Source organism: Eptatretus burgeri, chromosome 1 (assembly GCF_056783735.1).
Source record: "Eptatretus burgeri isolate ZD-2024b chromosome 1, Ebu_testis_v1, whole genome shotgun sequence".
Lineage (NCBI taxonomy): Eukaryota > Metazoa > Chordata > Myxini > Myxiniformes > Myxinidae > Eptatretus > Eptatretus burgeri.
Window position 1 is genome coordinate 152,061,722 of NC_140961.1, and position 12,297 is coordinate 152,074,018.

General features: G+C 43.0%; 1 protein-coding gene across 1 annotated transcript in view; it reads left to right on the forward strand.

The window, feature by feature from the left end:
• Nucleotides 1–5,873: 5,873 nt before the first annotated feature.
• Nucleotides 5,874–12,297, forward strand: part of LOC147035763 (extracellular calcium-sensing receptor-like) — a 46,300-nt gene continuing 39,876 nt past the window's right edge. Inside the window, exon 1 of the mRNA XM_085869372.1 lies at nucleotides 5,874–6,117. Coding sequence (XP_085725498.1) covers nucleotides 5,918–6,117 — 200 coding nt within the window. The 5' untranslated portion in view covers nucleotides 5,874–5,917. The remainder of the gene's footprint in view (nucleotides 6,118–12,297) is intronic.

The window sequence follows — 12,297 nt, forward strand, 5'->3', positions numbered from 1 at the left end:
CTCTCTCTCTCTCTCTCTCTCTCTCTCTCTCTCTCTCTCTCTCTCTCTCTCTCTCTCTCTCTCTCTCCTCTCTCTCTGTCTGTGTCTGTCCTCCAGCAGTTGATAGCAACGTTTGGTGAGGCGTCGCTCTCCCCACCTCCCATCCCTCCCTCGTCTCCCCTCTCTGCCTCCCCTCTCTCTGTCTCCCTCTCCCCCCCCCTCTTATTACCCCCGTCAGTGAAGTGACGGGTTGTGTTTGCAATTGATTAATATTCTTCATGTTGCTCTGCACCCAAGCTATTTACCGCACATGTATTAAAGTTACGTGTCGGAGTGTGAATGGCGTAATCCACCTGATGTGATCTGCATTGTTTGGATGAAACAAGGATGCAGAACAATGAATGAATAGAGCAGCATGGTGTGAAACAAGGTCAGGAACATTTTGAAACAAGGTTTTTACAGCACTTCGAGAAAAAGTAAGGTTAACTGCTAAATGTGGCAATGCCCACCGAACCTGAAATACTTCATCATCATCATTATAATAATAATGATAATCATCATCATCATCATCTATGACCATGTTATGTGAGTTGGGTGTGGCCACTTTTCTTGTTTCCAAGTGTTCCGTGATTCCTCAAGATGTCGTACTGATCGTGAACATAGTGTTGACACCAGCTCTTTTTCAAAATAGTCAGCCATGTCTGCTTTTTTTATTGTGGAAAAGGGAGGAATTTATTCACATTGTGGCACACAGCGACATACTCGTTTAGAAAGACAGCAGTTGTGGACTCTTTAACATCCCTTTACGAATGCTTGTATATGGGACAGACAGCTTAACATCCTCTCCGAATGTGTTGTCCTCAATGGAGCAACATCCTGCCATGCCATGCATCAGAATGACGGGTTAGAAAGTTAACAAATGGAAACCTCCAAGGTGAGTACATGGCCTATTGTACCCGTGCATGGAATGAGTGATATTGTATTGATGGAAATGCCACCGTCGCTGTTTACATGTGAATTGCTTCAGCATAAAATGCCATTCATGCATCAAAAGAGGTAAATTTCGAATTGGTACCTGAAATAGTTTGCCTTAATGTGTAATGTTTGATTATTTTCCTGGAAAAAAAAAAAAAAAAGAATTGGAGGTGTCTCACTTTTGTCCATTTACAGATCACGTGCGTCACACTCTCATGCGGGGGGGGGGGGGGAATCCAAATGAGAAGAGGCTCAAAAGAAGATAGATGGTAAAAAGAGCTATGTCTTTCAGTCATCTCACTTATTTATTCCTCTGTCTGTTCAATCACATTCTTCCCTCCATGGCTTCTCGCTGTTCACCACAACCTCAGGTCATTACTCATTCGTATGCATGATCTTTTCTACCCACATTATCCCTCCCCGAACACGCACACGCACACGCACACGCACACGCACACGCACACACACACACACCTTAATTTCTAGGTTATTGTGTTTCCTCAACTCCACCTCCACCTTTTCGTTTTTGTTCTATTGCCATTTTAGTCAAGGAGCTATTTCCCATATAGGCCTTAAAATAAGGTCTTGCTCAACCCACACCACACGCAAGGTCTGAATGCATATCATGTTAGGGCAACCTCTCCTGAGCAGTTTTATGGTGGGATCACTTCAAATTGTGGTATAGCATTTTTTCTATAGGCCATTTTGTATGGTGGGGGTCAAATAAAGTTTTTTTTCCCATCAATGGGAGAATGTGATCCATGGTGAATTGCTTTAGTCGATTGTATCTTTTGAACTGGTTCATTCCAATTATTATACAATGCATGGATATAAAGATAAGAGATTGGTGCTACATTTAAATTACTGTCAGTGAAGTATTAGTCGAAATTCATATGTTGAATCCCATAACGCAACAAACATGTCGTAGAATTCACCTGGCAAATCGAAAAAGTGTGTTTGTGGTTTTGTATTTCTCTGTTTTGCTGAATGTCTGTTGAATGCATAATTTTTGTGCCGTTCTCTCTGCAAAATGTATTATTTGTGATCTTGAGACAGTTTGCCTGTTAAATTTACGTAGCTAGACCGCGTTGGCAAAGAACGAATCCTAAATCATCTATGTTTTGCGCATGTACCATTTTGAAGAGTAATGACTTTCTGCTGATTGTTATAATAACATTTATTTTCGTTTCAGGTAGTTGAACAGTTCTAAAAGTACCTGGACGTTCATCTTGAAGTATCTTGACCTGTTACTAATTTGTCTTCAGGGCTACAGACTGCAGTCTGTGAGGGATTAAACCTCGTATGATTTTGTCGATTTGATGGAGACATGGATGACGATACCAGCAGTGCTCGCGTGCTTCCTGATTTGCCAGCACGAAAAAGGAGAAAGAGAACAAACGATGACAAATTTGTACTCTGTCAAGAACATTCACAGGATGTTCTTCGAAAGTGACAGAGCACTTCCACAGCGAGGCTCGTTTCTGCACTGCAGTGCAGGCAAGATGAGCGTTATGATCGACTGCTTCCAGATTTACAGAGAATACAGACCATGGATGTATTCTGGCATTCAAATTGCTGCAAGTCCTGCACTAGCAAACACAATCTCGATATTACTGTGAAGAGAAGAGGACCATCTCTGTCGCCATCTGAAGTTTCGAGATCGGATACGATGGACGCAGACCAGCTAGGGAGACGGTCCAGATCACAGTCGAGTCTTGTAGATGGATCAAAGTGCATGTTCTGTAAGAATAGGTCCCACAAAAAAGTGACAGAAATGTTGAATGCTAGCACATTTGAAGTGTGTCAATCTATCAAGGATTCTGCTGAAGCTTTAGGCGATGAAGATATTGTTAAGGATTCAGCGGTGGCGGGTGATTCGGACGAGTGATGTCAATCTCTGTCCGTAACCAGTTTGGGTTTTCGCACCCTTCTGTCGACAGCCAAATGTTACATATTCGGCGTCACTCAACCACCGACGTCTCTGGGTTATAACGCCGGCTGGTTCGGCACAGGCCTCGGGTCACGCGCCTCTAATCGTGATACCAACGTACCCCTGGACTTTACCAGTCGGGAAAATGGACCCCGGTTACAGACTGGTTTTGTCAGAGACCGAGCGAATTCTGCCAGTCTGTAACCATTTTGGTTTTTATATCCAAATCGAGCGGATCGTTCTGCTGACTCGGCGCTCAGGTTCAGTTTCTCTCCTAGCAGATCCACCACTGCCTTTCCGGCACTCGCTCGCCTCAAAACCCACTGGCTCCTCCCTTCAGTTTCACTTCCTTCTCTAGGCCATTCCCCCCTCTCAGAGCGCTGGGCGGGGACTATTGTCCGGAGAGAGTAACGAAGAAGAAGAAGAACCTCTTGGTACACCACCACTGCACAAACAAATAACAGCCTGTGACACCTCCCGGCACACATGTAACACCCAATTACCGAATAACCTGGCTAAACATGCATTTAATGGGGGATCTGGGCTAATCCTATATTTAGTAACACACTAAGGGCTATTTCCGCGACAATATGTTGCATATAATCCGTGGAGTAAACGGTGACCTTGTGGCAGCTGAAGCAAAATATCACAAAGTATGCTTTTCAAAGTACACCAGTAAATCAAACATCGTACTTTTATGGCCAGCGAAAATGAAGATCAATACACCAGCACTTTCCGGGACTTAATTGATGGCCTTAAAACAGATTTGAAGCATGGCAAGGCATACGATATGCGCAATCTTCTCGAAAAATATCAACGTCTTCTAGTAACACACGGTGTTGACCACGAATAGGCCATCAAATACACAAAGCAGCATTTTAAGCTCAGATTGATGAGGCATTTTGGCGACGAGGTGTTACTCCACCAGCCCCGAAATAGAGAGCAATCAGAACTGTTGTGTACAAGCTCAATATCACTGCAAGATGTTCTGAATGCAGCCTTCAAAAAAAAACATTTGAGCCCCATGAAGACGAAGATTCTTCTGCTGATGAACAAGTTTTGCATCAGACAGAACGCACTAAACTTCTGTATCGTATTGCGATGCTGATCACAGGGGATATTGCTGAGTGCAATGGTATTCCTGTCAAGCTTTTGAACACGGATGATCTGAGTCTCATCACAGCGAAATCACTTATACCACACAATGTATACTGGTTCTTACGCTGGGTAATTTCGGCTGATGATGGTGACAATGCTGGGAACTTTCCGGCAGAATGCAAGAATCAATCAGACGAGAGGAAGGTCATCATGGTGACGCAAGATCTACTTCATTGCTCTTCGCATGTATGAGTTAAGACTCCGAAGCACACCGGTCTCGCCATGGCAGTTCGTCACATAACTGGTTCAAAGGAACTGATAACATTGCTTAACCAAATCGGCCACTGTTCGTCCTACGATGAGATAGAGGCTATTGACACCGGACTGGCAAAGGAGATTCTGGTTAAAACAGAAGAAATGGGAGTTGTCATTCCATCTAACATCTGTTCTGGTGTCTTCATCCAGATGGCTGGTGAACAAACATGTTAGAGGATGATGAAGCTGAGGACTATACTTCATAATTATGCCATGTTGGACACATTTAGATTTGCACTGATTGAGTGTCATGAATCAGTGAAGTGGTGTGTGTGTGCGCTCTCAGGAGAACAATGTAAAGTCCACATATGTATATTTGTCCACTGTACATTTATCACTTCAGTCACAATCTCGAGTCAATCGGATATGGTGACTAAACTTGCTAGGATTGTAAAAAATTTGTTGGTGTGGGTTGAGAAAGACCTTTTTCCCCTAGGTCTTGCTCCAGGCCTATTTCATCAAGGCGGACTGGATAGCCGAGACTCCGAGAGGTATGCACAATGAAGTCTGACCTCTCTTTTGTGGGTTTGAATCCCGACTCGGGTAGAAACTGTGATCCCGGTGTTTCGCAGATGGGGGTGATTCATCAGTGTGTGTGTGTGTGTGTGTGTGTGTGTGTGTGTGTGTGTGTGTGTGTGTGTGTGTGTGTGTGTGTGTGTGTGTGTGTGTGTGTGTGTGTGTGTGTGTGTATGCCATCCTTAAGATGGACATTAGGCCGGGTGTTCTTTCCACTGGTGTTCGTTGCGGTGAACGTTAAAGAGCACACGTAGTACTTCACAAAGAGTGGTTGAGTTATCGCCGGCACCCTGAAAACGTTCCAACTTTCTGTACCTGCTTTGGAGTGATGAGACATCCAGGATTTCAACTCGAGCCGGGAAACGATTCGGCAGAAGCGACGCTTTTATCGATTTGAGAGTTGAAAATATATTCCAACTCAAGTTTGAATGATAGCAGAGGTCACAAACGGGGCTGAAGTATAAAAGGATACCGATGGACTGGAGAGCAGTCAAGGATAGCATTGGGAAGGTAAAGCGAGCTGGCGACGACTGTCCGTGTTAAAGACGTAGAAGGTAGAACGCGACCGGCCAAGCTCCGGCGATGATTTCGCAGTCGGAAGAAGAGGTGGTCGAAAGAGGAGAGGGCAAATAGGCTTCCTTTGGAGAGGGCAACGAGGTGATGGTTTGCTGGCTGAACGAGTACAACTTTTGTGTGTCCATGAGTAACGAATAACAGAGAGATTGCTCACTTGTTGTACTTTCGTTGCAAAAACCAAGGCCCATTCCGATATATCTGTATCAAAGCGATAACAACATGCGTAATCTATAGCGACGTTTAACGATTCATCCATTTCTGTGTTTACACTGTAATTGCCTTTTCAACTCATTACAAAGCGATTCCTTATTCGTGCTCACTGTGGACTTCAAAACCTGAAATTAACTAAACACATCCCTCAAGAAAACCTCAACAATTATGTTGTGTCAGTTGTAATTATAGCATTTAAAAAAAATGGGGAAATAGTCCGAAAAAAACCGATATATGTTGAAAATAGCAACTCGTTCCCGGGATAGAACGGTGCTATCTTTTTTTTTAAAGCGCTCACGGCGACAGGTGGGGTTCAGCATGGACAGGTGCATTGTGTGCGCATTCTTCCTGCTCTCCTTGAAATGCACCGAGACTTGTGCACCTCCGCTAAAGCAAGGACAGCGCGGAATCGTTTCGTCCGGAGACATTGCCATTGGAGGTTTCTTCCCTGTCCATTTCGACTTTGAAAGCCGTGAGCAAATGCTAAAGGAAAAGCCACAACTTGGCAAATGCATAAAGTAAGTTTTAAAGTTTCTTTTCCTTTTCACCCCTGTCCGTCCGTCTGTCTGTGGGCACGATATCTCAAAAAGTTATGCACGGATTCGGGCAAAAACTTGTGGGACGCGTTGCTCGTGCGACGAGGACGAATTGATTCGATTTAGGTGAAGATCCGGATTATCCTGGAATTTTTTTTTACTTTTTTAAAGTGATTCTTAACGATTGAGAAATGGGGCCAAATACTATATATAGCGTGATATTTCAAAACGATATTGACGAGTTGTGGCAAAAATTGGTGGATGGGTTGGTTAGGTGACGAGAACAACCTGATTCGATTTAGGTTGAGGTCCGGATGCAGATCCGGCCTATCGGTGGGATATGAAAGGTAAACTGTTCAGCTGAGCAGAGGTGCGCTCTCTTCCAAGTGCTGTTCTAGTTACCTCTGCTACCGAAGTTAGGCGGAGGTTATGTTTTCGCTCTTGTCTATCTGTCTGTCTGTGCACAGGATATCTCAAAAATTTGTGGACGGATCTGAACGACACCTTGAGGACAGGTTGGGTGTGTGACGAGGCCGAATCGATTCAATTTTGTCTGTCTCGAAGTCTAACCCTAACTGTCTCGAAGAAAATCTGACGTGAAAAAATGTAAGAATTTTAGTATTCATTTAAACTTTTAAAAAAATTACCACTGCAGGGAAAATAAAGTTTGAGTTGAACCGATAAACCAAGAAGGGGTTCCTGGATGGAAAAGCAAAGAAAAACGATCATAAAATGTATGATGTGGGTGCGGAGGATAATTGGCCCAACATTGAATGCAATATGAGTGAGGGGCTCAAGGGAACTTTACAAACAAACAAACGAACGTTCCAGATGTGGCTTTGGAATGGGCTCCCAGAATCCCGTGCTCGGTCCAGCTCCAGTTGCGAAGTGGTAGAGAAGGGGCCCGAGATTATGTGCCAGGTGATGAGGAAACCTTCCAAGGCACTACACCTAGGTTTAACTTTCGAGCAGTAAACCTTTGGGAACACCGACTCAGACGGTACCCTCTCACGGGCATTGCAAAACCAGGGACGCATCCAGAAAGGTAGAACGAACCTCCATAAAATCCACAACCGCTGTGAGCAGCCCACACTTAAAAAAAACAATTCTGATTACTTTGTTGTGCAAACAGCAACCACCACTATTTATGGTATTTTTTGGAGGTAAGGTCAATTAAAAAAAATATGTAAACACTTACTTACGTATATTTAACCCTACTCTTAATTTGCAATTGGTCACTGGCTTTGACACCAATACAATTTTTTATTAAGGACCTTGGGTATCAACAAAACACTTTCAAATGGAGCACCTCACCATCATGAGAGCACGTTAATTGCATTAGATGTGGCAAAAAAAATGTGAATTGTTGCTCCCAGCTTGCCAGAAGATGACATTTGCATTGTTGCGACCTAAATCCCTAACTCGTTTCGAATCCTGTGCAGGGATTGGACACTTGCTCGTATTATTAACTTTTTTCTTTTTTTTTTACATTTACACAAGTGAACTTATTTAATTATCTTTCCACTATTATAAAATCAATTTCTCACTTGCATGTCGTCATTTTTGTTTGCAAATTTAAATTACATTATTGCGAGGATGTTTACTTTAAAGGTTTTGATGAAGGCCTCGTTTCTGCTCTTGGGAGGGATTCAGTTGTCCCTCATGCTGTGTCTGCTTGCACAGGATGTTCGTTATCTGATTACATCCTGCTCACAAATATCTTCGTGTTCAGCTAAGCTACCGAGATGAGGAATTTAATGAAGCTGTTCACACCTTGTTCCCGAAAATATTCAGAAAAGGAAGCTAATTGGCAAAAACTTTGTTTTCCAACAGGGCAGTCACCCAGAACACACTGCAAATGGTGTTAAAACGTATTAACAAAAAAGCTGAATCGGGAACTTTATCATGGACTACGACAGTACTGCATGTGCGGATGTCACGGGAAAAAAATGGCCGCCCATTCAAATGTGTTCAAAATTTTCCGCTCAAAAACTATGAAAGGGTGAATTCATAAGCATTTAAAAGGCATACCTTTTATTCTTGAACTATTTCATAACTCACAAGAATGAACTAGAAGGGCACTCGATAGAGTGCATACCTCCGTCATGTAATGCCTGATCCACGAGAACATATCGGGCCCAAAACATTTTTTGAAATATCATGCTATATATCATTTTGGCCCAATCTCTCAATGGTGAAGAATCACTTTAACAATTAAATAATTATCGTATCCAGATCCGGATTTGGTTGTTCACCAAGTTCGAATCAATTTGTCATGGTCACACACCGAAACTATCCACCAAGTTTCATCCGAATCCGTTCACAACTTTTTGAGATATATTGCTGTGTATTACTTTTTCCTTTTCTCTCAACAGTAAAGAATCATTTAAAAAATTTATCGGATCTGGATGCGGACATTCACCAAAATTGATATCATGCTACATATCGTTTTGGGTCCATCTATCCATGGTGAAGAATCACTTAAAAAATTATATTAGTCGGATCTCCACCAAAATCTAATCAATTTGTCCTTGTCACACACGCAACCTGCCCACTAAATTTCATCCAGATCCGTCCACTACTTTTTGGGATATCCTGCACACAGACAGACAGACAAACAAGATGTCGTTTGCAAATTCCATAAAACAAATTTGACTTCAAAAATAATTGGTGGTTGAATTAAATAACCAAATCTGCAACTCATCTTCAAATTTCAAGTCGATCAGATGAAAATTGACAATTTTAGAAATTCAGCCAATGTTGATATCAAAAATAATTGGTGGTTGAATTCATCGACTTGATATGCAAATCTTCTTCAAATTTCAAGTCAATCAGATGAAAATTGAGGATTTTAGAAATACCACCTCAGTAGTTGACCTTGTGCCTATGTTGATCTTTTGGTCTATATTGACCTCTAAAATAATTGGTGGTTGAATTCGGTGACTTGAAATATGAATCCTCTTCAAATTCCAAGTCAATCTGATGAAAATTGAGGAATTGTGAAATCTCACCAAAGTTGTTGACCATTTGACCTGAAGAAACAATCTGCTTCTTCCTTATGACGAACTCCACCATGTGGTGAAGTTTCATGAAGATCGGTTTAAAATTGTGACCTGCAGGTGACAAACAGACCGACAAAATCGACTGATCAATGTACTTGCAAAATCTCGATTTTGCAAGTGACAAACAGACAGAGAGGGATGAAAACATAAACACCTTCACCTTCGGTGGTGGAGGTAAAAATACATCGCAAAATTACCAAAACGAGATCGCAAAATCGGCGTTTTGTTAATTTTGATAAACGTCATCGTGCCGAGCACAATTATGGCTGAGGCAAGTACAATGATTCCAACATAAGGAATCAACATTCTCTTTTGATATTGCACCCATAACATAATATTTTTAATCGGATTTAAAATAATACACCACAAAAGCACAACAAATTGATGTCATGTTGGCATGACAATGCATGGCCTGGTTTTACACTCATAGAATTTGGGTACCGCAGCTTTGTGAAGATGATACAGTGTTTTATTCCATATTGTAATCCCCAATCGGAGAATCATACCTGCAGCTTTTCTTGTTTTCTGAATGAACCAGGTATTAAGCAACGGTTTGGATTGAACAAATAAGTTCATTTATCGCTGTTGTTCGTTGTCTTCACTCTCTTCCCTTTATGAAGGGTGAGGTCCAACAGTGCAAAGATTCTGCCCTGCATTGTCCGTAATACTTCTCCACTTTCCCATGTCCTCAGCCAACTCTCCGCTCTCCAACACCCCCACCTTATTGATATCACTCTTCACACAATCTTCTCATCTCAACCACGATCTACTTCTTTTACTCCTACCTTGCTCGCTCAACCAATCCACTCTCTTTGCCAATCTGTCTTCCTCCATCTGCACCAAGTGTCCAGCAACTTCATTAGATGATGTCATTGGCATCCAGTTCGGGGAAAAATGAGTTAAACAAGTCAGAAAAAAAAACATTTAGGAATGGAATCCCCCGGTGGACGGCGCATGGTCCCTTTCGACAAACCGTGGCTAAATTGGTGATCGTGCAGGTGGAGGATTTGACTTTGAGTCCACCCGGCGGTAACCATAATATTGGTTCATCAGTATTGGGAAAAGGACATTGGCCAGAATCCGGCGACTGACTGCAACAATATTATAAAATACAATTCATTTTTGTTTCTTTAACAAAACATGCACAATAATTTTTATTTTTATTTTATTTTAAATAACAAACAACTTTTATTTATCAAAAGATGGCAATGTGATGATAAATGTGTTTATTTGCAAGGCGGCCAAAGACTTTTGCACAGTGCTTATCATAAGTCATCAGACTCATCTGAAAAGTTGCCCAGGTCAAATCTGGCAGAGTGAATGGTCAACCACTCTGAAGACCCCCCCCCACCACCACCACCCTGCTCCCCTCTTGTATCTGCATCAGTATGCCATATACCATATATTGGGAACCCAAAAACGGTCCGTTATGCCGATGGGTGTCACGTGAATTGATCCAATTACACCAAGCAAACCAAGTCCCATGACACAGTCTTCTATGTGGCATGGAGACCATGTCAAATTATTCCCGAATTAGGTCGTGCAGAACCACCAAATAAAGCAGCCACCATGACCAGACCGCATGCATTTGAAAAAGTAATAACAATGGGAATGAGCAGGGAATGTACAAGAAGAAATTGGCAATCAGTGAGTGAACCCCTTAACTCAGGACTGAATACATGCCGATCATACCAAGGAACCAAAGGGGACCTTATTTATCAAACTTCAGGCCTCAGCCATTGAATGAGAGATCACCAATAGATGGAGGTGGACAAGACAAAAATACCCTGGCTATGCCTGGCAGGACACAGCAGGAACAAATGCCACTAGTTGCAGTCGCATCCATGCTGCAGGTCAGTGGGCCGTGTGCGCAACCCGGTGTGGGCGAGTACCGAGGTGGAGAAGCATGGCTACCTGGGTGGAGGCGTGGCAGCTTGAACAGATTCTCTACGACTTCAACAGAGATTGGTTATGGGCATCTCTTCCTCACCCCCGTCCCTGCCCCACTGTGTGTGCCTTCTGACCCAACCTCACGCCATGACATCCCACGCCCCTCCCTGCTCACTCACCATTGATCGCTGGTCGTCCTGTCCTCGTGGTAAAAGGGGGCAGGAAAGATCATAGCTTTGGATGGGGGTTGATCTCAGATAGTGGTGAACAGCTGGGTTGTTGCTGGACTATGTGTGCCTTACAGGTAGTTAACGGAGGTAGAGAGAGAAGGCAGAGGGTGCAAGACCAGAAATGGTGTGGAAAAAGAGAAAGCCAGATCCCCGACCTGTCGGTGATGATGATGTAACAGACCCACCTTCATCACAATAGATTCCAATGACCTTGAAGGCCTTGGTTTCCACGGCACCAAACTGAGCAAGGTGTAAGGCAGGGGTGCCAGTCTAGAGGGGAAAACAGTACTCCATCAAGCTGTGAATGAAGGTGTTGTAGGTGCATGGAAGTTCAGGAGTGCCAAAGAAGGATCTTGTATGATGGAGGATGGTTCCTCAAGAAGAGTGTTAAAAAAATGGATTTGGGGGAGGGGGGTGTTGCCAGAAGGTCCAGAGATAGAGAGAGAGATAGAGATAGAGATAGAGATAGAGATAGATATATGGATGGATGGCAGGAATGAAAGATATGTTCCAAGTGTTTGACCAGCTTGTGGGTTTGTCAAAGTCTGAAGAGAGGGAAAAGGCTGTACCCTGCTTGTCTGACGGATAAGTGATTTCACGGCAGAGTGAAGTCATCAGCAAATAGAAAAGGGGATTTTCCAGAGTCAGAGAGATCATTTATGAAGATCAGGAATAGGAATGGGAATAGGATGACTGCCTTGGGGGCACTCCAGCCTAGACAGGGAGAGGAGATAAAAGGATTCCGTTGAGAGCCACACGTTGGCTACAGGAAGAGAGGAAGTCAATAAGCTATGTTTGGAGTTATCCTGGATGTCATAAGCAGATAGTCAGGCATCCTGCCTAATTCTCCAAACTGTCTCAAAAGCACCAGATACGATGTCGAGAGAGAAGGCCCTGATCTCATGTCTTACATCAATGACCTCCATCCATTGTTTGGTGAGTAGAAGCAGCATGTTCAAGTTAGAATGACGTTGTCTGAA